This window comes from Monodelphis domestica, chromosome 3, assembly GCF_027887165.1.
Source record: "Monodelphis domestica isolate mMonDom1 chromosome 3, mMonDom1.pri, whole genome shotgun sequence".
In the NCBI taxonomy this organism is placed as follows: domain Eukaryota; kingdom Metazoa; phylum Chordata; class Mammalia; order Didelphimorphia; family Didelphidae; genus Monodelphis; species Monodelphis domestica.
The window spans coordinates 171,619,812-171,646,065 of NC_077229.1; the positions used below are offsets into that span (position 1 = coordinate 171,619,812).

The following is a 26,254-nucleotide window of genomic DNA, read 5'->3' on the forward strand; positions in this document are numbered from 1 at the left end:
TATAATATATGAAGAGCTAGCAAAGGAGGCAAAGAAGAAATAATCAGATAGAAAAAAAAAACCAGGAAAATAGTATCATGAAAATCCAGAGAAAAGAAAGGGTCCAGAAGGAAAAGGTCATCATCAATTGTCAGTAAAGTGATCAAGAAGAATAAGAACTAAGAAAAGGTCATCAAATTTGGTTAAGTAAGAAATCACTCATAATATTTTTGATAGTTTCAGAGAAAGATCTATGGTAGTGTCATTGGGCTTTGTCTTTGCCCATATATCAATGACTTGAACACAAACACATCAAAAGCTAAACAAGTTGAAAGACCAGAGTATAACAGACTGAAGTTCAAATAAAGGAATGAATAGAAACATACAAGAATAAACAACAACAAAGGACTAAACTTGGATACATGTGTCTTCTCTGAGCTCTATCATCATTAGATAGTGACAAAGAGAGTCCAATTGAACAAAATCTGGAAATGACTATTATGCCTTAATTATTTTAAGGGAAAAATGGAAAGGGAGAAGAAGACAAAAATATTGGGGTAGGATCACACATAATGAGACTGTACAATTAGAGAGACTGAGGTGGGCAGAGCTCCCAGTAAACAATGAAACAGGAAGGAACGGGGAGGAGAGGTAAAACTAGAGAGATAAATAAATCCTATGGAAGTAAAAAAAAAATTTATAACTATTCTTAAGGTGGCAAAGAATGGAACTATGTGGGGATGCCCATAAATTAGGGAATGGATGTACTAGTTTTGGAATATAAATATGATGAAATACTACTGTGATGAATTCTTATCAATGTATTTAACAACCAGGATTATAGAAGACTAATAATGAAACCTAATGCCCACATCCTGACAGGGAATTGAATGACTCAATATAAAATGAGACAAATGTATTTTTAGACATGACTAATGTCCAATACGTTTTGCTTGACTATACATATTTGTAATGGTGGTTTTGTTTTTCTTCCTTTCTCAATAGAAGTGAAGGCTAGGGAAAAAATTGATCTTTGAAAACAGAAGTTCAAAAGGGAAAAAAAAAATCCTCCTCTTTTACCCCTCTGAGGCCAACCTGAACAAGTCTCTTTCCTCTGCCACATGATATCTCTTCAGATGATATTCTTCTACATATAATCTCTATAGACATGCCCAGTTCTTTCAACTAATATGTTATGAATACCAGGGCTTTCATCATCTTGGTTCCTCCTTCCTGGATGAACAAGTAGAGAAAAGGGAGTTAAACAGATAGAATTAAACATATGAATAAAATATTGGGTTGAGAGTATTTGAATGGAGTGCAAGTTTAATTAATGTGTTACTACTGAAACATGGTATGCAAAAAAACCCAATATGATCTCATCTGAACAGACTGAACAACATCCAGAAACAGAGAGGTAGCAATATACTGAAAGACAACTATATAGTTCTAGGATCCTACACATTCTATTGCCACACTTTCAGAAGGATGTTGAAAAACTAAAGATCATTCAGCTTTATAGATGGCCTTGGAGAGTAAAAATAACAGCAATGGATAAAGACATAAATTTGTCCTTGATGTAATTTTTAAAAATCATAACAATTTGAGATATTCAGAAGTGGAACAGGCTGCCTTGAGAGGTGATGAATTCTTCCTTACTAGAAGTGTTCAAAAGAGATGGATGGCCATTTGTCTAGTAACATAAGGAGCACTTATTCATATATAGATTGTACTAGATAGGCTCAGAGGACTCATTGAATATTGAAATTTTGTGATTTCCTTGAGTTTTGGATGTATGTTAGAAGACATGACAAAGCTAGAGTTAATCGAGTAAAGGACAAATAAGTGAGTGATAAAACTGGAAACTTGGGTATAGTAGATGCATTTGATGAAATTAGGAATTTTTAACATGGAAAAGAAAAGCATACAATAGCTAACTTGAAATATCTCAAAAGCTATTATGTGGAAGAGAGCTTGCTTTACTTGGCCTTTTCTGACAGAATTAGGAACAAAGGTTTCTGCTAAAGACAAGAGAAAATCAAAATAATCAGTTTTCCAAAGTAGAAGGTATCGCCTTGAAAAGTATTGGGCTTCCTTTTATTGAAGCTCTTCATGAAGAGGCAATGTCATGTCAGAGATGATATACATTCTGCTCAATTCCTTTCTAAATATGGATTTAGGTCAATCTCATAGGAAAGTAAAAACAATTCTTTGAGATCAGAAGGAACATCATTCCCATTTTACACTCTTCTTGGTTTAGTTCTTAGAACTATATTTGTATCATAAAAAGAATTTGGAAGAATTCTTTCTTCACCTATTTTCTTAAGCAGTTTATGTAATGTTAGAATTAATAGTTCTTTGATTATTTGTAGAATTCACTTGGGAATCTTTCTAGTCCTGGGACATATACTTCTTGGGGAATTTTCGATGGTTTGTTCTTTTTGTGTGTGTGATGGGATTGTTTAAGTATTTTATGTCTTCTTTTTTTGATGTTAGTAGTTTATATTTTTATAAATATTCATCTTTTCACTAATTTTGTTAGACTTATTGGCATGTAATTGAGCAAAATAATTTCCATTAGTTGTTTTAATTTCTTCTTCATTGGTTGTGTAAAGGTTAAAATTAATGGTTGGGCAATAATTATATGAAATTATGTGGTTACAAGTATTTATTGTATCTTGAGTCAGAAATTTATTTACAAATAAATAAAGAGGAAACAATAAAGTAGAGAAATGTGAAGAAGTTAGAGGAGTTATATATCCTATTAACCTAAATGTTTTACTATGGGTCTGCTTAATCCAGGCAGAGAGTAATTGGTTCTGAACCAGGAAGGCTGGTAGTGAGTGACCATGCAGCCTCCTCCAAGATGGAAGCTATTCTCTTCAGAAACTAGGAAAGGAGTCAGTCTTTTACTCACCCAATAAAGTAGTCCAGGAGTCAGAGTCTAATTTGAAGCTGAGCTCCAAATCCAGGATCCGAGCCCCAGTCTCCAGTGAAGCTCCCTCAAAGACTCTCCTCAGTCAGAAGACTATCTCCAGAAGACAATCTCTTCAGACTATTTTCTAAAAGACAATCAGCCCTGAGGGAGTTCAGAGCTTGGTTTTATGGTGATTTCTTGACCCTTCCCCTTTTCACAGGGGCCAATCACAGTTTCCAAATTGCCTAGCACTGCCCATAGGGTAGTGCCGGTGGGATTCACACCTCATCCTCTGAAGGTGTCAACTCTTATCAAAGTCCCCTGAAGGTGTCAACTCTGATCAAAGGATTCACAAGTTTGGGACTGAGTTAAAAGGGTATAGCTCTCCAAGTAAGTGACTGTGAACTCCCTTACTTAGTGTTAAATAGTGGTGTTTTTAAGTTTTTGGTTGATTAACTCCACATAGACAAAGAGAATAAAGAATTCCCTTTCACAGATGTGACTTCATGTTTTTCATTTTTGATACTGGTAATTTGACTTCCTTTTTAAATCAAACTGACCAAAGATTTATCTATTTTACTAAATTTTTCATAAAACCAGTTCCTTTTCCTATTTATTAGTTCAATGGTCTTGTTACTTTTAATTTTACTTAACTCTCCTTTAACTTTTAGAATTTCCAATTGGGTATTTAAATGGGGATTTTAAAATTTGTTCTTTTTCTAGTTTATTTTTTTAATTAAATGACCAATTAATTGATCTGCTCTTTCTCTTTTTTATTGATGTAAGCATTTAAAGATACAAAATGTTCCCTAAATACAGCTTTAGTTACATTCCATAAGTATTGGTATATTGTCTCCTCATTGTTATTCATTTTAATGAAATTATGTAACATTTTTATGATTTGTAATTTGACCCATACATTCTTTAGGATAAGATTAGTTTCCAATTAAGTTTTAGTCTTTATTCTGCCTTTTGCTGAATATAATTTTGATTTCATTGTCATCTAAAAAGGATGTATTTGCTATTTCTTATTTTCTACATTTGGTTGTAGGGTTTTTATGCCCTATTATATGGTCAGGTTTTGTTTAAAGTATTGCTGAGAAAAAAGTATATTCTTGTGTATTACCAATTCAGTTATCTCCAAAGTTCTATCAAATCTAACTTTTCTAAAGTTCTATTTACCTCCTTAACTTCTTCCTTTTTTATTTTTTGGTTGGATTTATCTACTTCTGAGAAGGGAAGGTTGAGGCCCCCTACTAACATAGTTGTTCTTTCCATTTCCTACAGTACCTCGTATAACTTCTTCAGGAATGTGGATGTCATGCTATTTGGTACATATATATTGGTATTGATATTGTTCATGATCTAGTGTGCTTTTTATTGATATGTAATTTCCTTCTTCATCTCTTTTGATTAGTTTGATTTTTACTTTTTTTTTATCTGAGATAATGATAGCAACCATTGCTTCTTTTTTTTTAAAACTTTTGACTGAAATATAATGGATTCTACTCCAGCCTCTTACTTTTAACCTGAGTGTCTCCCTGTCTTCTTGTGGATAGCATATTGTGGGATTATGGTTTTTAATCCTCTCTTTTATGCTTTTCCATTTGATGAATGAGTTTACCCCATTCACATTCAGTAATAATTAATAATTTTTGTTTCTCTCCATTGTACTGTGTTCTGTCCAACTATATCCCCTCCCTCCCTCTCACTCTCTGTCTCTCTGTCTCTCTCTCTCCCTCTTCATTGCCCATTTAGATTCTAAACTGTTTACCACTGTCCCCCTCCTATTCACCCTTTTTGTCCATCCTCCCACTCCTACCTTGTTCCCTTTTCCCTCTTACTTCCTTATTGAGTAAAGTGGGTTTCTATGGTTGACTAAGTATGAGTGTTATTCTCATTTTGTGCCAATTCCAATGACAGTAGAGTTAAATCATTACCTGTCACACATCCCTATCTTCTCCTCCACTGTATTAACTTGGGTGCCTCTTCATGTAAGATAAATTACCCCCTTCTATCTCTCCCTTTTCTCTTCTCCCCATGTGTTCCTCTTTCCCATCTCTTGTTTCTTTTTCTGCATACTAACCCACTACTTCTACTTGCTTCCTTCTGACTTTCTACGTATACTCTATTGCCCTAAAAATGATAAAGTTCTTGAGTATCTTAAATACTGTATCTCAAATATCATAGATATCTTAAGTTTCTTAATTATCCCCATCTCAGGTATGAATTTACTCAATTGAACCTTATTTAAACCCTTAAGTTTTCAGTTTTTGGCTTACCTTTTAAAGCTTCACTTGAGTGGCAAATATGTTCATTGAATTTTCTTTTCAGCTCTGGGTTTTGGTTTGGGGTTTTTGTTTTGTTTTTTGCTTTGTTGGGAATACCTGGAAATCCTTTTTTAAACAAAATATTATCTCCCCCCCCAGGAGGATTATGCTCAGTTTCATTGGATATGTAATTCTTGGTTGTAGGCCTAGAATATTTGACTTTCAGAATATGATATTCCATTTATTCTGATCCTTTAATGCAGAAGCTGCCAAGTCTTGTGTAATCCTGACTGTAGCTCCATGATTTCTAAAATTGTTTCTTTCTGGCTTCTTGTAGGACTTTTTCTTTGGCCTGGGAATCTTTTAATTATACTACAATACTCCTGGGATGTTTTATTACAGGGTCTCTTTCAGGAGGTAATCATTAGATTCTTTCAATTTCTATTCTACCTTCCTGTTTGAAGATATCATTTCAGTTTTCCCTAATGATTTCTTGCAATATGGTGTTTTTTAAAAACTTTTTAAAAATCATAGCTTTTAAGTATTCCAATGGTTCTTATAATGTCTCTCTGAGATCTATTTTCCTAGTGAGTTATTTTTCCATTGAGGTAATTCAGATTTTCTTCTGTTTTTTCACCTGTTGTTTCCTGGTCTCTCATATAGTCATTCACTTTCATTTGCTCAATTCTAATCTTTAGGAAGTAATTTTCTTCCATAATCTTTAATGTTTCCTTTTCCATTTGCTTAATTTGGATCTTTAGGAAGTAATTTTCTTCAGTAGATTTTTGGCCTCTATTCCCATTTGACCCATTCTAGTTTTTAGAAAACTGTTTTTTTTTAAGTAATTTTTTTTACTTCCATTTCCATCTAGCTCATTATATTTTCAGAATCACTGATTCTTACTAAAGTTTCTTTTATTGTTTTTCTTTTCAAATTCTTCTAGGAGGTCTTTTGGGACTGCCATCCTTTCTCACTTTCCTTTAGGGCTCCCCATTTTTACTTTTTTTTTTAACTCATTTTACCATTGTCCTCATCTGAGTTTAAATTTTGATCTCCCCTGTTACTAAAGTAACTTTCTAAGGTTAGGTTTTTCCCTTTGTTTCTTGTTCATTTGTCCAGTTATTATTTCCACCTTCTCTTTACCTTGTCTATATCTATTGAGATCCTGTTCTGTTCCCAGAGTAGAGGGAGAGCTCTTCCAATATTGGTGTGCAGACTACTCTGATGCTTAAGGTAGGCCCAGTTGTATTCAGGTTCCTCAGTGTGTACTTCGAAGGGGTAGCCAAGCTGGCTTCTTGTAGGGAGGCTTGCAGCTATTTTGTCCTGCTGTGTTCTATTCCCTATGCTGTTGGTTTCCCTGTTATCTCCTGTGCTAACCTGTACCTGATTCTGCCTGTTCTTTTCCTAAGGCCATGTGGAAGCTTTGCCACACTCCCTAGGCTACTCCCACTTTTCACCCCAGGGAAGCATTTCTCTCTTTGCTTTCTTTTGTTTTGAGGCTCTTTACTTTCTCTTTTGGGGGTGTGTGGAGGATTTGTTAGAGCTGAGTATTCCTTACTCTCAGATCTTCCAACATTTATCCCCACTTTAAAGAGCTAAAATTATAGCTGAGACAGATTAAATGACTTGTCCAAAGCCAAAGAGTTGGTTACAATCAGAGCTGGGACTAAAACTAACGTCTTTTATCTAATTTATCGCCACAGAGCTATCAAAATGATTTTTCAAAAATATTAAGCCTGATTATCTCAACAGCTACTGAATAAATTTTGGTGGATTACAGTTACCTCCAAGATAAAATATAAAGTCCTTTCTTTGTTATTTAAGGCTATTTACAAACTAGTCCCTTCCTATATTTCTACTTTTAGTCATTATTCCTCTCCATTAACCTTTTTGTTAGTCCTCACACTTGACATTACATTTCCAGGCTGCAGGTATTTTTTATATTAGCTATTCTCCATGTTCTTCCTCCTCATCTTTATCTCCTGGCTTACTTTAAGACTCAGATAAAAGTATGGCAAAAATTAGGTTTAGATCAATATCTCACATCCTATACTGAAATAAGTTCAAAATGGGTATATGACAAACATAAAGAGCAATATTATGAGTAAATTAGGGGAACATGGAATAATTTACCTGTCAGATCTATGGAGAAGGGAAGAATTTAAAACCAAGCAAGAGATAGAGAACACTACGAGATGTAAAATGAGTAATTTTGATCATATTAAATTAAAGAGTTTTACATAAAAAGAAAACAATGCAATTGAAATTAGAAGGAAGAAACTAACCGGGCAATAAATTTTATAACAAAATTCTCTAACAAAGGCCAATTTCTCAAATATATATGGAACTAAGTCAAATGAGGAAAAAATCAAGCCATTCCCCAATCAACAAAAGGTCAAAGGACATGAATAGACTGTTTTCAGATAAAGAAATCAAAACGATCAATAAACACATTGAAAAAGTGTACTAAATTTCTCTTGAGTAGAGAAATGCAAATCAAAACAACGTTGAGGTACCACATCATGCCTAGCAGACTGGCCAATATGATAGTAAAGGAAAATAATAAATGTTGGAGAGGATGTGACAAAATTGGGATAATAATGCATTGCTGGTGTTGTGAATTGATCCAACCATTTTGGAGGGCCCAAGTACCCAAAGGGCTTTAAAAGAATGCATACCCTTTGATCCAGCAATACCAGTACTGGGTTTATATCCCAGTGCAATAAAAAAAAAATCTGGGCAAGGATTCATTTGTACAAAAATATTTGTAGTTACACTTTTTGTGGTAGCAAAAAACTGGAAAATTAAGGAGTGTGGTTGGACAAATTGTGGTGTCTGATGGTGATGGAATACTATTGTACTGAAAGGAATAATGAACTGGACGAATTTCATGTGAACTGGAAAGACCTCCAGGAACTGATGCTGAGTGAAAGGAGCAGAACAAGGAGAACATTATACAAAGAGACTGATACATTATGGCACAATTGAACCTAATGGACTTCTCTACTAGCATCAATGCAAACCTAATGGACTTCTCTACTAGCATCAATGTAATGACCCAGGACAATCCTGAGGAACTTATGAGAAAGAACACTATCCACATCCAGACAAAAAACTGTGGGAGTAGAAATACAGAAGAAAAACGTTTACTTGATCACATGGTTCAATATGGACATGATTGGGGATGTAGACTCTAAATAATCACTCTAGTGCAAATATTAATAATATGGAAATAGGTATTGATCAATGATACATGTAAAATCAAGTGGAATTGCTCATAGACTATGGGAGGGGGGAGGAGGTAGGAGGCGAGGGAAAGAACATGAATCATGTAACCATAGAAAAATATTCTAAATTAGTTAATTAAATGAATCAATTTTTTTTTAATGAAAAGAAAATGAGGGGTTTTCCCTCAATTGGGGAATGGCTGAACAAATTGCAGCATATGATGGTGATTGAATACTATTATGCTATAAGGAATGATGAACTGCTTGATGTCCATATGAACTGGAAACACCTCCATGAACTGATGCAGAGTGAAATGCACAGAACCAGGAGAACATTGTACACAGAGACTGATACATTGTGGGGCAATCAAATGTAACGGGCTTTGCTACTAACAGCAATGCAATGGACAATTCTGTGGAATTTATGACAATGAATGCTATCCACATCATGAGAACAAATTGTGGAAATACAATGCAGAAGAAAAAAACATATAATTAATCACTTGTTTATATGGGTATATGATTCAGAGTTTTGGTTTTAAAAGATTATTCCGTTATAAAAATGAATGATATGGAAATAGATATCAAGGGATAATACATATATAACACATTGGAATTGCTCATCAGCTCCGGGAGGGGGAGACAAGAGGGGAGGGAGAGAATATGAATCATGTAACATGGAAAAATGTACATAAAAAAGAATAATTGAGGTAAGATCCAAATGATCTCAATTTCTCAACTTATAAAAAAAGAATCTCTGTCTCTAGAAGGAGAGATCCCAAAGGCAATTCTTTTAATAAGAAATGCTTATGATTGAAAACCACAAAATTATAAAATGTATGAACAATGTATGAACAAATGGGTAAATCAGATTATCTATTTCAACTTCACCAAAAAGAAACTGAGTCCCTTGTGCTTGATTCCAGGTTACACAATTAGTTAATGGTAATCAGGATTAAATCCTAACTCTAGGTTCAGTGATCATATAATTAAACTGATTCACTGGGGAGACCAACATGTTAATCTCCTGGAGAACCAATAGTGGGGAGTGTAAACCTCAAATTTCCTTAGACTTATAAATGTTGGAAATTTCACCATTGGGATATTTCATACTTGGAAAATTTCTTACTGATAGTCTATTGGAATGGGAACCCCATTGGCATGGGAGGTTCCTTCTCTTCCCTTCTTAAGATTACTTTAGGACAGAAACCCTTTTGCTGAACAATGGAAAGGACTTTGACCTATGCTTAAGCATAGAACAGGAATTTCTTTGAATCATGATTGATTTTAGAATTGATACAATGGAGATACTTGGAATCAATCTCCAACCTATTCAGTCCTAACAGGATTGAGTAAGGGCTGCAGCCTAGATCAAAATTTAATTATTCCAATCTCTACCCTACTCAGGTTAACAGGATTTAGAAAGGGCTGTAGCAAAGGAGCAAAGATTTAATCATTTGAAAATATGACCTTCAACAGACATGTGCAAAGCCTCTGGGGGGTCCTGGGTGAAGCTAGAGCCTCCATTGGCACAGGGAAATTGATGGACAGGTGATTGGTAGATGTGAGGACTGAGGGGAGGCAACTTGGAGGGTTTCCTTAAAGATAGGGGGTCTGAAGACTCCAGGGGTTTGGGGGTAGTTGGTCGGTGTGGTTCGTGTGGGCTCTGAGAAGCTTGCACTGAAGGAAGCTGAAGGTGGGGGCCTCTGAGACTGTTTCTCCATTTGGTCACGTGAGTAATAGGGACTGATCTCTTTTCTTTGCCCCAGCTATCTAAGGGCTTGGGCCTTTTGGCCCAGCCTAAACAGAAGGGGTATTTAAGCCCTATTTCCTTCTCTCCCTTTTCTCTCTCTCTATCTCTAATTACTTCCTCCTATTGTAATTAAACTCCATAAAAGATTGACGGCTGACTTAAGTTTTCATTTAGGAATTACATAGCTGATTCCTTGGCGACCTTAAATTAATATATATCAGTCTTTTAAAGTGATTCTCTTGTAACAGGAGACTCAATGTGCTAGTTTCCCAAAGAATCAAAGAAGGAGGACATTGTGTGAGATAATTATTTATAAGACTTGGATCCTGAGCAGCCTAAGAGCTACAGTTGGATGCCTATCTTTCCTCAACCCCTTGCCCCCAAGTTACCTTTGACTTCCTAAGCATCAACATGCCAGAGCCAGCAAAATGTCGCTATGGAAGGAAGAGCTAGAGTATTTAGTTTGGGAATGACAGTGGCCTTTTTGCTTCCAATCTAGAACTATTGGCTCCAAGAGCTAGCAATTTGCTCGTTATCTTATTTGGTCATCTCTTGAAAGCCTCACTCTGAGCCAGCTAAATGGAGAATCAGATCTATCCCTAAAGTTAAAAAAGGCTGAGAACTATATCTTTCTGTCTCTTTACTAATGAATGCTTATAAATCTGGTAATAAGTATCTAGATTAATTATTATTTATAACAAGAAAAACTAGCACTCAAGGTACAATTTAGATAAAGAATGTTATATTCACAAATAACCATAACCACATCTTAAATTATTAAGACTTTGAATTAATCTGATTTCAAATTTATAATCTATCTTCTACGAATGGCAATAATTTAAAAAGGTGGACCCTAACTGTTCAATGTATTAACACATACTCTTAGGTTCTTGTATTGTTTTGAAAGTGTAAGACAAAGGTATAAAATTAAAAGGACTGCTAAGCCTCATTTCAACCACTCAGAGAATATGAGATCTATTTTATTTAGTTTTGTATCTAATAAGAATTGATGACACAAGAATAAATAAAAATATTAGTGAAAATGGCAAATACACTAGCACCAATTACATACAAGTTATATGTAGATATATATAAAATAAGCTACTCTCATATACTTAAGTGATTTTTTGTATAAGTAATTATTCATTGATAAATGCACACAAATTATTTATAAATTCCCTTGAACATAACATAGAAAATTCTTTTTGATAGTTAATAACTTACAATATCTGGCAGTTACATTTCAACTGAACGTTTAAGATCTCTTGAAAAGGTTTCTTTTCCTCAGAGCACAGTTAGTCAGTGAGAGTAAAAACGGGGGTCAGGCACTATTTCTATATTATGTTTCACATGTTGGTTATGTTGCCACTTTATATCCTCCTAGGGAGTCTGATGAATGGAGTTTGGAAGTTTAAATCTGATTCTATCCTTCTCCATCTGGTCTATGCTGCTGAATAATGGCTCAAAATAAACTTAATTATTCCCAGCTAACTTACTTCTGGACTAATTTGAAGAATATCTAAGCTTTAAAAATGGAGACCTCTAATTATTATATCTTTCTTTCATGATATGTTGGAAAAATGAGATGAGAATTTAACAGTAATTTGTCATTTAAGAAAGACTATAAATACAACCCCCCACCCCAAAGGCTATTAATAGTAGTAGGCAGAAGGTCAAGAGGAAAAGAGGTAAAAAAGGAATGATTTTAAAATAGGGGAAAAATGACTAGAAAGGGTAGATAGCATTTATGTCCTACATGACAGACATATATCCAATTGTAAGCCTTCAAGTAGATGCCCTGCATATGTGTGTCAAACTCAACACATTGCAAACCAAACTCAATACTGCCATCCAAATCTGCTATTTCTGGTTAATTTCTTAGATCTACTAATTATATCGACTTCTCTTTAACTCACTCTTGAAATTGCAGGTATATTTTATTTTATTTTTAATTTTTTTAATTTAGAATATTTTTTTCCATGATTACAGATTTTTTCCCATACCTCTTCCCTCCTACCTCCCAGAGCTGATAAGCAGTTCCACTGGGTTATTCAAAACCTATTTCCATGTTATTTATATTTGCAGTAGAGTGATTCTTTAACATCAAAACCTCAATTATATCTCCAATGAACCACATGATCATTCATTTGTTTTTCTTCTGTTTCTACTCCCACACTTCTTTCTCTGGATGTGGATAGCGTTCATTCTCATAAGTTCCTCTGCATTGTCTTGAGTCATTGCATTGCTTCTAGAAGTCTGTAACATTTGATTGTACCACAGTGTATTAATCTCTGTGTACAATGTTCTTCTGGTTCTGCTCCTTTCAGTCTCCATTAATTCCTGGAGGTCATTCCAGTTCACATGGAATTCCTCCAGTTTGTTATTCCTTTCAGCACAACAGTATTCCATAAGCAGGTATATTTTATTATTCCATCAATCCACTCTTTAAATCTCATCAATTGAATCTACATAAAAATACTTTTTCAATCATTCTCTTCAGTTCATTTTCATTGTTGTAGCCTAGTTAATTACCTCATAGCATGATCTTTCACAATTTCTTATCCTGTGCTCTAAGATTTATTACTCATCATTTTTTAAATTGTAAAATGTACTTTCAAAATTGCCTGGCATTGTCAAACTTGTTCCCATTGCCTGGTATGTCCTCATGTCTCAATTTTGTCTGCCACATTTCAACACGCCATTCCAGGAAAAGATTAAATACTAATTCTTTCATGAAGTATTCTTTTACTCTGCTTCCCCTTCTTTCTTCTATATATCAATAGCATTTTGATTTCTTGTGTTGAAAGGCATTTAATATGTTTTACTTGGTAAAATATTCATTCATTTATTTATCTCATCTCTTTAATTATATAGCTAGCTGTTTTTCAAAATAAATGCTGTACCTTGTTCATATTCATATACTTACATTTCCCCCATACCATGGAACTTTATATATATATATAACATGGCTTTCAATAAATGTTTATTTAATTAAATTGCAAATGCAAACAGTAGTATGATAAGAGTGGTGTCCACACTAGTCTACAGTGATTAGGCTGGAAAGATTTCAGTACCAATCAGATTGCAGGCCAAAGGCTATTTTGGTTTCAGATAATGTAGATAGGATACTATACTATCTACAAATCACATTTTCCAAAGATATTTTAGCACAGAGGCAAAAATCTGTGATTTGCCAAAAAGGCATTAGCAAGATCATCACCTCGTTAATCTTAAGAAACTGAGGGAAAAATAAAATACTTCTGCATAAGTAAGATATAGGGGGTGAAGGGTGGAGAATCAGCATTTACTAGAAACACTGATATAGAGAAAAAAGTATATTATTGTACTATAAGGAATACTAAATATGAAGAATTCTTAAATGTAGTATGTCCAAAATAGAACTCATTATCTTTTCCCCTAAACCCTACATAGACCCTTCCCTACCACTGTAATAGGTAACAACACCCTTCCAGTCCTTTAGGCTCACAACGTAGAATTCATCCTAGATTTTTCACTATGGCTCACACCCCACATTCCATCTATTGCCAAGGCCTGTAGATTTTACCTTTGTAAAGTTTCTCAAATATGTTGCCCTGCCCTTCTCTCCTCTGATACTACTACCATTCTAGTGCATTTCCTCATCACCCCACACCTGGATTATTTCAATAGCCTGATGGTGGGTCTTCTTGACTCATTTCTTTCCACTAAAGTGATTTTTCTGGAATGAGGGTCCCAACACTTCACTACCCTACTCAATCGTTTCCCATTGCCTAAAGGGACAGATTCAAAATGTTCCATTTGGCATTCGAAGCCCTTCAGAACCTGGTCCATTCCTATATTCACAATCTTTTTTTACACAATACATCCCTAATACATACTATTTGATTTAATGACACTAGCCTTCTGGCTATTCCACAAACAAGATACTTCATCTCTTTCCTATATTCTTTCTCACTTTACACCATCCCTAGAATGTTTTGACTATACTAAATTCCTCAGTTTCCCTTAAATCCTAACTAGAATCCAGTCTTCTAAATGAGCCGTTCCTAACCACTGTTAATGTCAGATCTATCCCTCAGTTAATTACTTCTAATTTATCCTGAACATAGTTTGCTTTTTGTATATTTGTTTGTATGTTGTCTCCTCCATTAGATATAAGGTCCTCGATGGCAAACACTGTTTTTGGTCTCTTTTTATATTCCTAGCACTTAGCATAATGACTTTATCATAAAGTAGAAGGTTAAAAATGTTTGTTTTGTTGATTGATATTCCTTAATTCTTTTTCTCCTCTTATTTCTTTTAACAACTAATAAACTATTTTGTGAGGAATACAATTAGCCAGGATGCATTTTGTATACTTGTTAGGAAGTATGCTGTGTCAAAATAAATTATACACTTATTTTAATGAAAATAAGCACTTACTAAAAATACTGTGGGTTAGAAAGAGAAATGGTATGGCAGGAAAAATGTTTACATAGGCTTGAATTTATTTCCCTTTAAGGAGGAAAAGAGGCCATTGTTAGGATTTGACTGGACTCAAGGATGAGGAGCATAAAAATTCTTCCCTAGGTAAAGCTGGCGGTCAGGGGGTTGGCCTGATCCCTACTGCCAAATAGGGATGTCATTCTACCCAAGCAATGCTAGTTCAGGTGGGAATGCAAAGATTCAGTTTTTCAAATTATATTTATATATACATATATATTAATCTTCTTATAAGATGAAATTTCTTCTTAACCATAATTTTAATTGATATCTCTTATTTTTATATGCCAAATTCCAGAGGGAAAGCAGGATTTTTACCAATAGGGAAATGAAAGGTTACATGAGAAGTTTAAACAGAAACCTAATGAGTCATTAAAAACAGTGATTAGTAAGGTTATGATGTAATGGGTAGCAATTTTGATCTTTAGGTTGTTACAGAGTTCCACTGGCTTCAGGAGCTCATAGAAGATTTGCTTCTGCAAAGTCAGTTAAATCAGTGAGAAGTCCCAGATGGGAACTGTTCTTTGTGTCTTTTTAAGAGTTCTGCACAGTTGATTCCATAAAAATGAATTCCCTCTGCAACTGGTTCTCCAATAGTATAAGAAAGGAAAGAGGTTAAATTCTTAAAAAAGATAGTTTGGATAAAATGGATTCATGCCAACTCCCATATACCCTCTTCTTTATGACTTGTCATAGTTCAGTCCTTTCAGTGATGTACAACTCTTCATGTCCCTTTTTGGGGCTTTCTTAGCAAAGACACTGGGATGGTTTCCCTTTTATTTATTTCTTCAACTCATTTCACAGATGAGGAACCCAAGGCAAACAAAGTTAAGTGACTTGCCAAGAGTCACAGAGCTAGGGTCTGAGGTTAGGTTTGAAATCCCTGTGTTATCTACTGCTCCACCATCCCTGGACTACCCTGTATTATAAATTTTACCTTCTAGGTATAGTCTTAGCTGAGTAGTGTTAAGTCTAGCTTATAGATTTCCTTAGCCATGTGATCATATAGACTTGGGAAGACTAATTCATGAAACTTACTGGTCAAATTTGAGCAGGAAATTAAAGATGTTCAGAAGCTCTGGGGATAACAGGAAAATATATCATGCACTGAGAGAACTTAATTTGTGAAATTTATTTATGAAATTTAAGCAAGAAATCAAGGTAATTTGGGAAAACATGGCTATCCTCAGAAAGGAATCTACAATTATAGGATGAGTTGCCATGCACAACAATATAAGAGAGAGCAGAAGGTGGTAATAATGAGTACACGTATTGTGGTTGATTAAATATATTGAAGGAATGGATATTATTAATTATTGGGTGTCAGTACCTTTATGGACACTTACAGTAACTTTTATGTTAGTTATTATTTTAGGGTCAGGCCTTAACTTGTCTGAACCACTTTGTGAAGTTACCAGTAAATAATTTCATTTCCAGTTTGGGAGGGTAGAAAGATTTCAAGACGGGTGAAAGATATGTCTTCTTTAGTGATCGAGATAAAAAAGGTTATGTTAACTCCTTTTATGATAACCATGTATGTCCAGGGAAAAAGGTAAATATGGTACTTGAAAATTATAGTAGACTATCATAAGCTCAACAAAGCTGCTACACTGATAATTACAGCCCCTTATTATCCTGTCTACATGACAGAACAAGGAGGTCAGGCCCAAGTAATAGGGAACTGAACTTATTATTTCAGTGACTGACAGAACTAGAAGTAGTTTGTTTTCAAATGGGAAAGGGGGTTCACCATATCTCTATTTCTCAAATACTTGAGTTTTCCTTCACAATGCCATAGTTCTGTGTGTAGAAATTTGAAAGAGGCATCATTTTCTAAAGATACTTATGACTGCCACTACATTAATGATATAATGTTGACTGGGCTGAAGGTGAATATAGGTGAAGGTAATGAGAGCAGAGGCTCTAGATCAGATGATCTAAGAAAATGTAGGGCGCACTACATTTTCAAGCACTGTGCCTGGAACATAAATACAAAGACAACCTCTGAGCTCAAGGAAATTACATTCAAAGGAGAGATCAATAAAAATAGGAGAGTGGTAATTAGGGAGTGGACCTAAAAGTGAAAGGAATGATAAAGAATGACTGAAGAAAGGGGAGCGAAGTGAAGTTTAGGCTGGGGTTTTCCAGAAAGGGTGGTTCAGGAGAGGCAACATGCCCAGAGCAGATATCCTAGAAACAAGAGGTCTGAAACCTTCAGGCTTCGGTGTGGCCATCAAGGTGCTGGCAAGTTTAGTATATCATGATAGTTGGATAAGAGAAGTACAAAAACATGTTCTAGGTGAGGTTGAAGCCATGCCTAATACAGGAAATAAAGGAAGACATTGTTTTGATCAATAGTTAACTTCCTGTCACTGGTATTTCTCATATAAAAGCTAGAGATGTGGAGATCATTATTGAAGAACTTTCTACATGGGAAGGAAGTAAGAATGGATCACTTCTAAAGTCCTTTTAAATGCTAAGGTTCTATAATAACTGGTAAGGAAAAGAAGATGGAAAAATTAAGAATAACAGACTACAAAGAATCTGATCTACTTCCCAATACCAATATTATGATGTAAACCTGAGTAACAGAGATTCATACATTTATAGAATAGTAATATGAACAAGGTGTTGCCCTGTCTACCATTTTGAAATAGTTAAGCCTGTTGTTAAAATACAAGTCAACATTATTTACTTTGTGACTTGACTTAATAAACATTCCCAGTTTCTCATATAGAATGAAATTAAATATGTTAAGTTGAAAAAGATATGAATTTAAAAAAATAAGAATTGTTAGTTTTAGAGGAGGGATTAAATGAAATAATCATCAAAGTACTATAGCCTTAAAGGAAAAAGAAAAAAAAAGTAAAGCTAGGCAGTCATAAATTGTGTTGTTAATAGACGCTGATATTGAAGTATGAAGTACTGATGCATGGAGACAATATTCAACTGAAAAAGTAAAATGCCTTAGCTTTTAAAGAGATAACTATAATAACCACAACATTTAAATAATAGTGCTTTAAGGCTTGCAAAATATTTTTACAAACATCACCTCTTGATCAAACTGCTAATCATTCTTCTTAATTTATATATTTGAAGTAAAAAAAGCAAACTCTTCACAATCTCACCCTACTCCCTCCAAAACTTCCAAGTACTATAGTGCTGATTAAACAAAAATAGTTTTTTTAGTCAGTATATAGATCATATATTGTAGATATATACACTTTATATATTTATGCTGATATATAGACATATATATATGTCTTAGTTCACTTACCTTGAGCAGTAAAAATCTTATAGTATGTAAAACTGATTGAATAAACATATAAATGAAATAAAAGTATAAAAATACAATGACCAAAGGAAGATTTTTAATAAGTTTACCTTCTTCAAGAATGGGTCTCAAGATAACAAATGGGATCTCTTGCAAAGGTTCCATATACTTGTGCCCAGCACTAATAATCTTAATCTGAGGTAAACAAAGAACAAGGGTTCCTGGCATGCTGGTTTGTCCATGGTACCAACTTCTTACTGTTCCAGGGATGTCACCAGATACAATTGTACTTGGGGAAGGCAGGCTGTCATTTGGAATGAAAACACAACACGATTGTACTTCAAGCTGGAAAGTAAAAGGAAATAAAAATTTGTCACAGCTTAGAACTCAGACTAAATTTCTAAAAAATGTACTTATCTTACCTTCACTAGAATAAACATGTAACACCACCAAAGAAATGGCATGATCTTAAGTCTTTATAACTCACATTTACTGTGTAAAAAAATGCTATGTGAAAAGGTGCTGTTTCTGTCTATAAACTTGATCAAAAGGGCATAACCACATGAGTTGAAAATATATCTGCCTTTCCACAACTCTTTCCAAGAAACATGATTGAGTAAGAAAATGTGCTGGCAAAAAAGGTGAGAAAATCCTCCTTCTTTTGCAGATCATTAGCTTTTGTTAGCACCAACTAAGGCCTTAGAGAAGACTAGCATTTTATATGCTGTTACTTTCTGAAAAGATTTATTTCAATGTGAATTCTTCCTTTCCTTTGTAGTTTACAGACTAAAATTATAAGAGGAAAAGGTCCAAGCTCAAGCTCTGAAGTGAGTAAAGCCTTTAGTTATATACTGACATGCTCATTAAAAATCAGATATTATATACATTTCTGTGTGTATTTTTGTGCATGCATGTATGTATGTGAATAGCAATGAAAAAAGTAATAAAAGATTTTTGTCACCCTTCATTTTGGGTGATATGAAGTGGTGTGAAATTTTTATTTGTCCATCTTCTACACAATACAGTTACTAAGTCTACTATGGAAAATCTCTGATAATTTTGCCAGACCCTTGGAGACTTTAAACAAGGCTAAGTCCAAACCAAGGACTGAACTCATCATGACTTCTTAATTCAGAGGCAATGTAGACTAACTCTGTTAGTCTTAGTTGGCTCTTGCAAGTAATACTCTGCACCTGGATATCAAATAGCCTCAACAGCTTGCACACTTGAATGCTTTGTTAAGAAAATACAAAATATGTTTGTTAGTTCTTCTAAATGTTTTGGACATACAATGTTATTTAAAGATGTGATAAAAACAAAATTGGTTTGCTGCTTCATAACTCAATGGTGCCTGATAAATGTTCAAATATTCTGGGAATTCATAATGGTAATGGGATCATATTTTCTGAAAGATAACTAAACACAAATATACTGGGATACTCCTCCCTTTAGGGCAGATATATTCCCTCATGAGAGCAATAATGATATGTAATAGGGTTGGAATTCCCTGATACCATAAATAATTTGCCAGCCTGGCAAATAAAGCACAGATATTCATCTTCACTTCAAAATTTCTGTGCAGTTTTGCTTAGACAAAGTGACATAAATTCACTGAAGAAAAATCTAAGTAGAATTTTGCAAAAATAAATACATTGTTACATGAAATATGGGCTTGTTTCTTATTCTAGTGCTATTTGATTTAGAAGATGAAATTAATTATGTATTTGATAAGTGGTTTATTGATTCAAGATTCCAGAATGTACTTTATTTATACTAGAATAGAAGTGACTTTGTCTTGTTACAGATATGTCACATCTAGATTTTTAAACAGGGTTAAAATAATACAGATTTTAAAATGGCACATGACGAGCATTTTCTAATAGTTGGCAGTAAGGACTAATAATAATGTGCTGACAAAGTTACCACTTTTATCAGAAAACTTATTTAAATTAATATATACATATATGCATATACATACACACATATACATACACACATACATGCAAACATCAGTAGCCACTAATGTCCTGATACCTCATACCATGATAGAGATGACCTTGCGTTCTTGAAGTAACTGTGCATCTCTACCAAGTTTAAAGGGTACAAAGGACAGAGTGAGAAGTCCATTGTTCACAAACATCCTAAATAAACTCAAAGTTTCTCAAGTACTTCAGGGTGATAAATTTTTTAAAAAGAACAACTCTCAAAGAACATTTACTAGGTAGTAGAAGGGTACAACCTGTGCTGGTAGAAGGAACAGCCAGAAGACTGAAATCATAGATTCCTGAATTACTAAAATTCATACCAACAGGTATTCTCTAAGTTGAAGGAAAATGCTAGAATCAAAACTGTATAAAATGCACAATAATCACATACACGAAACTCAAGTTTCATCAGTTTAAGAATAAGCTACTATATTTACTCAAACAATAGAAGAAAACAGAATCTAGAGTTTAATGTACTATATAACTAAAATATAATCCCCAATACTTATTTACATAGTAATCTAAGACTTGCAAAGAACTTTATACACATGATGTGCAAGCTAGTTTATATATTTTTCTCTGATTAGCTTGATCTCAGTCAAGAAGGCTAAAGAATAACAACCCCTCACCCCAAATCAAATTATACTGCTGACTAGTTACTAAATGTACGTTGATATAGGTGAGAGTATGCACAGCTTTATAGAGAGGTAGCCCTGAAACAAGGAAGACCTGGGTTCAAGTCGTAACTCTGACACATACTAGCTATATGACCCAAACAAGTCACTAACCTAATTTGCCAGTGCTCCTTAGGCAACCTTCTTTGACATCAGGAATTTCCTTAACCAAAAGTTCCCTATGTCTTTGAAATAATAGTTCTAGACCCTGCCCCTCTTCCTACTAAATTTAAGAAATATACAGGATATTTTAAAAATCAGTTACCTAAATAAATATTTAGCCCACTGAAATGAATTATAGGAATGTGTAAGAAATAGCAAGTACAAATGATAACTGAACATATTAAAATAAGGAATATAATAGTTTCCTTTACTGATAGGCAAAGAATCTCTATATACATAATCCAAATAGTTCAAAGACATTGTTAGGTTACATTAATAACCTATATTAAAGCTATCATATAAATCTTTTTACACTTTTTAAATAACTACTAAACTATATGTCAAAAATTGTGGTTTTAATGTAAAACGCTGAGTGATTTATGTAACTGAATATAAATCTGCAGCAGTAAATCTTGCATTAATGTAAGGATCTGACAATCCAAGGGAAAGAAAATGAAGTAATCTGCCAGTAAGAAGTCCTCAAGCCGGGGGTCAGATCCTGTTCATGGAAACCATCTGGTTGGGACCCTCTGAGCCACACCAAACACAAATGATCTTTTAAAAAAATATCCTATTCATTAATGCATCACAGCTGCACTGAGTGTTACTTCATTTTTCCATGGCAACATCCTTTCTGTTTCAAGGATCTTATTTCAGTTTTGGTAGCAACGTGTTCTTTTGCCAATATTGAACACATTCATGTGTTAAAGAGAAGGAATTATTACAAATTCTTGAAATAGAATCACCTCCTATTTTGATTCCTATTATGTCAAGGGCTACACATGTGAAGTATCATCTACTTATGATGAAGAACCAATGAAGTAAGCATTTATTTTGTCATCTAATTTTAAAAAGTAAATTAAATGGATTGAATTTACCCTAGATTCTTACTAAGTCATGTACAATCTGAAAGATAAGTCCCAGCTCATTATTCTTCTACTTGTTACTCCTCCCCTCCCCCATTCTGAGTTAGGTAAAATGAAAAATACAGTAATATCTTGCTGACATTTTCTTCTAATTCAAACCATACACATCTTCAACATAATAGACTTTGAAGAGGTGGCAGCTTTTTGCAGAAGGCAAAGAGTTTCACAGATGCAGGTCACAGTGAATTACCTCTAGGTTTATAAGAGAACATCAGGGAGTTAACATGAAGCTGATAATTGGTGAAGTAGGCATTCCTGGAAGTCAGCTCTTGGGTGTTTGTGACAAAACAAAAAACAAATTTGCACAGGAAGGATGAGACAAAGTCAGTAATTCATTTTTCTGACAGAAGGAATCCAAATCAATATATGTGTCAATGGGGAATTGTTTGCTAGGTTTCAGTCTTGTGAGTGAGCATCCCCAAACAGTTTGTACTGTCTCTTGGGAAAACCTCTATTTAGGAAACTGAAAAGGTGATAGAGAAGGGAGAAAAAAGAAGCAACTGACTCTAGCTTGTATGCAATTGGGAAAACTGAAGCCATGCTGAAGCCTTATGCGACCATGATGGAGTGATTCTGCATTTGGGTAAGAGTGGATGATAACATAGCAAAGCTCTGAGTAGTCTAGGAGAGGCCAAACAGGAAGTGAGGAAGAGATTAAGAGATGAGGAATAGAAAGGAGGGCTAAGAGCTGTTGTATGTCAGGGAAAGGGAATCTGAACTTAATGGGATCAACTATCTCACCCACCTATTTTTAGGAAAGTGTTTTCTTGACCTCTCAATGCTACTGACATTAACTGAATATACTCTAACTCCAGCATACAATAGTTTCTTTGGGTTTTTGTAATCGCTTTCTCTTGATTCTCCTTTTTCAATATCTTTTGCTGGATCATCATGCGTGTCTCACCTTTTATACAAGTATGTTCCCCAAGTTCCCTAAATCTTCTCTCTCAATGATTTCAAGAGTTCCCATGAATCCAACAACCATATCTTTGAAGATGACTCCAAATTATAATTATCTAAACCTCCCGAGACATAGTCCTGTGCCACTAAATGCCTTTTGAGCGTCTCAGATTGGATGTCTCCTTAGCATCTTAAACTCATCATGTACAAAACAAAATTCATTATTTTATCTGTCTATACCTCTCACTTTTGCAAACTTCCCTACTTACATCAAGGGCATCACTTTCACTATTCAAATCCTGAACTACAGAGACATTCTTGACTCTTCATTTTACTTCATCCATTTAGTGTCATATCACTAAGATATGACAATCTCTTTCCTTTCCACTCTTTCCAATAATGACTATGACTCATACCTACCAATTCAGTGTCAAGGATATCAGAATATACTTTGATATATGTTTTGTTACCTCTCCAAGATTTTGATCAATGACTCTACAAAACCTCTATTCTTCTTAGTTTCCCAGTTTTAAATTTGACAATCAATACTAGTTACTATTATCTACAGAAGTCTAGGACATATTCTTCTTCCTTCCTACTGAGTGCAATGACTGGCTTAAAATCTTTCTCTCTTCCCAATTTTTTGTCCTCATATTAGGGTAATCTGACATACATATTGAATGTTACATCAAAAACCTTAAAACTCCAGTCCCACAATCTACACATTCTCCCACACTACCTCAGCAACATGAAGAGATAAATGCTCTAACCTTGACCTTGACATCATCCATAAGTGTTCCATTTCCATGTTCATGAACTTGAAAATTCCTTTATCTGATCATTATCTTTTATAATTTTACCTTTCCCTTTTGCCTTCTTGAGCCATAACACTGTATTTTGCTCTCATTATGATCTCCCTTCCCTTCAACCCTAAGTTCTTCCAAAGCTATCACTTTTGCACTGGCTATGCTATTTTCCTGTTCCTATCTCAACTCCTTGGTGAGCAAGAAAGAAAACAACTATTAATTTATTATGTGCCTGGCATTCCACTAAGTACTAAAGACAAAAAGAAAGGCAAAAAGTGTTCTTTCTTTCAAGGAGCTCACAGGTTAATGAAGTAAAAGAAATTTGGTTCTTGAGTCCTTGGTAAACCAAATCTACTCTATTCTCTACCCTTGATTCCCTGGGGACCTTGTCCTATTGCTAATCATGCCTCATTAAGCCCCAATACTGGCTTCCTACCATCTTTTATCTTTGCATGATGCTGAATACAGCTAGAAGAATTAATGAAACTATGCTGACTGGTCCCCTACTAACTTATATTCTTTAACCTCAACTGGAACCACAATGCAGCAAAACAAGCATTCTACTCTTTGACTGACACTCTATCCGACTCTCCTCACCATCTATTCTAAACTTTTTCAATCCCCCCTGAATCTTCTTATAGCACTATTTCCCCAATATTCTTAGCCAAAGAATTCTCCTCATACCTTAAGGAAAAAGTTGAAATGATTCACTGAGATATTCCTCTTCTTTCCTCTTTTCTTCACTTCAGATTACTCAGATATCCTGCTCCAATATCTCATCCTTCATTTAGTTCTCAGATGAAAATGGGTCTTTTTTGTCAAAAGTAGCATTTCTACATTCAACTTTGATCCTATCCCCTCATGGCTTCTTAGCAAATTGCTTCCATTATCATATTGTATTATCTTCAGTTTCTCTTTCTGTACTATTCACTCTATCCCTGCTCTCTATAAACATGCTCAGGTCTCACCTATGCTTTACAAATCCCTCACTTGATTGGATGATCTCTTTAGCTTTCATTTCATCTGTGTCCTCCTTGACTTCATAGACAATACTCTATCTTTCAGCATGGCACTGTAAGAACCAAATTTATCATGCTTATCTGAATTCTAAAGATAAATGTGATACAGCAGGAGGAGTGTGGGATTTGGAATCGAAAGTCTTGAGTTCAAAGATAATTCAGAATGAATTTAGACCTTTGTTTGCATCCTTGATACCTATAGTCGCTGGGAGAGTTAATCCTTTCAATTTTGGGTCTCAGAAGCTAGGGACCAATTTAAGTGATTTATGACTGTGTACAATCCTGCTTGCTTGCTTAATCAATTAACTTTATCTATTAGTCCTTGACGCTATACCATACTTCACTTTAACATCCCGCTCCTTTGCTGAACTATGTACCAAGCAATCTTGTCATCTGTCTACCACTAAAAACATACTTTTCCTCTTCTCTGTTCCACCACTTATTAATAATAATAAAATAAATACATAATAATAAAATAAAAAAAATTTATTACTTCTGAAAAGCGAATGTCAACAGGCTGCCCTATTTATCAACGTGTAATCCCTATGATTCCTTACATCAAAAACTTCCTTCCCTGTATATACTGATTTCTATAAGAATGAAAATTCCTTGGAAATAGGTAATGACTCTTTTTTGTATTTGTATTCTGAGTACTTAGCTCCTGGAAGACAGCAAATGACCAATAAATATTCATTTATTTATTGTTGTAGTAGTAGTTGTTTTTGAGAAAACATCACAAATAGCATGATTACTCAATATGATAATTCAGCTTTCAGAATCATTATGACTAGCTGATAACAATAGGATTTACACAAACTTTAGAAATCAGTAAGGAACAAAAAGCTTTGAGAAATAGTAAAGGCACAGGCTCAAGATATTCTGACAAAATTCTCAAAAAGACAAAAGAAATTAGAAAGGGGAGATCACTCCATAAGCATTTAATCAAAGCATTTATTCTAGGTGAATAACTTACTGTCCTCCAAGATATACTTAGAAGTTTGCCTAGACTCCTTCTCAAGAATAAGTAACCTGCAATGGTCAAAAAGATGTACCCATATCTAACAAGATATTCAGACCTTCTTTCAGATAAAATCAAGCTCAAGTTTGACAACTATCACTTTTTGGTAAAATATTTATGATAATACTTCTCTTTTTGCTACTATGAAATACTCAAACCATGTGCTTCTAAAGTGGAAACATAAATATAGTAGGAGACAAAGTTGAACACCAGATCACATGATCTTTGCAACTGAAGAAATAAAGGAAAAGTGTAAGGAATAATCAAGTTCATATTCATCTATAGCTAAAAAATAAAAAAGTTTTAAATCCAAGAACATATGAAAAACATTATAGCCTGCCCTAAAATCTATTCAAGACTATTTACAATATGTTAAAATAATCCATTTAAAAAGTGTGGAAATCTTTTTCTATTAAAAACCTAATAGGTTATAGCAAGTTGGTCAATGTCTTCATGAAGACTATGTCCTTCTAGTAACCAGTCATGGCTTTATAAAAGTCCCAACTTTTGGCTGCAAAATTAACTTTCCAGTTACTTTGGTTCCAAACTCATTAAGTTATTCAAACTTCCACTAAAAGAATAATCCTTTGATGATTTTAAGTTATGATGTACTAAGTTTTATCTGATGACAGCTCCAGGCTATTCAGTTCTATAATTCTATTTGTATGATCTAGGAATATTAAAATGGCTTCCAGAAAATTAAGAATTTGGGGGCTTAGATTTCAGTACTATAATCACAATATATTTTTTCCTCATTCTTAAAACTTTCCAGAAATGTACTTTTTAAAACTATAAATATCTATATGATACACTGCATGAAAAACACAAATATATTTTCAGCCTTTAGTCTTGAATATTTTGG

The 26,254-nt window shown here is 34.2% G+C and overlaps 1 protein-coding gene across 8 annotated transcripts in view; it reads right to left on the reverse strand.

The window, feature by feature from the left end:
* VPS13B (vacuolar protein sorting 13 homolog B) overlaps positions 1-26,254 on the reverse strand; it is a 1,055,144-nt gene that overhangs the window by 548,597 nt on the left and 480,293 nt on the right. For all 8 annotated transcript variants that reach the window (XM_056820764.1, XM_056820763.1, XM_056820760.1 and 5 more), the window contains one exon: positions 18,013-18,247. In XM_056820764.1, coding sequence (XP_056676742.1) covers positions 18,013-18,247 — 235 coding nt within the window. The remainder of the gene's footprint in view (positions 1-18,012; positions 18,248-26,254) is intronic.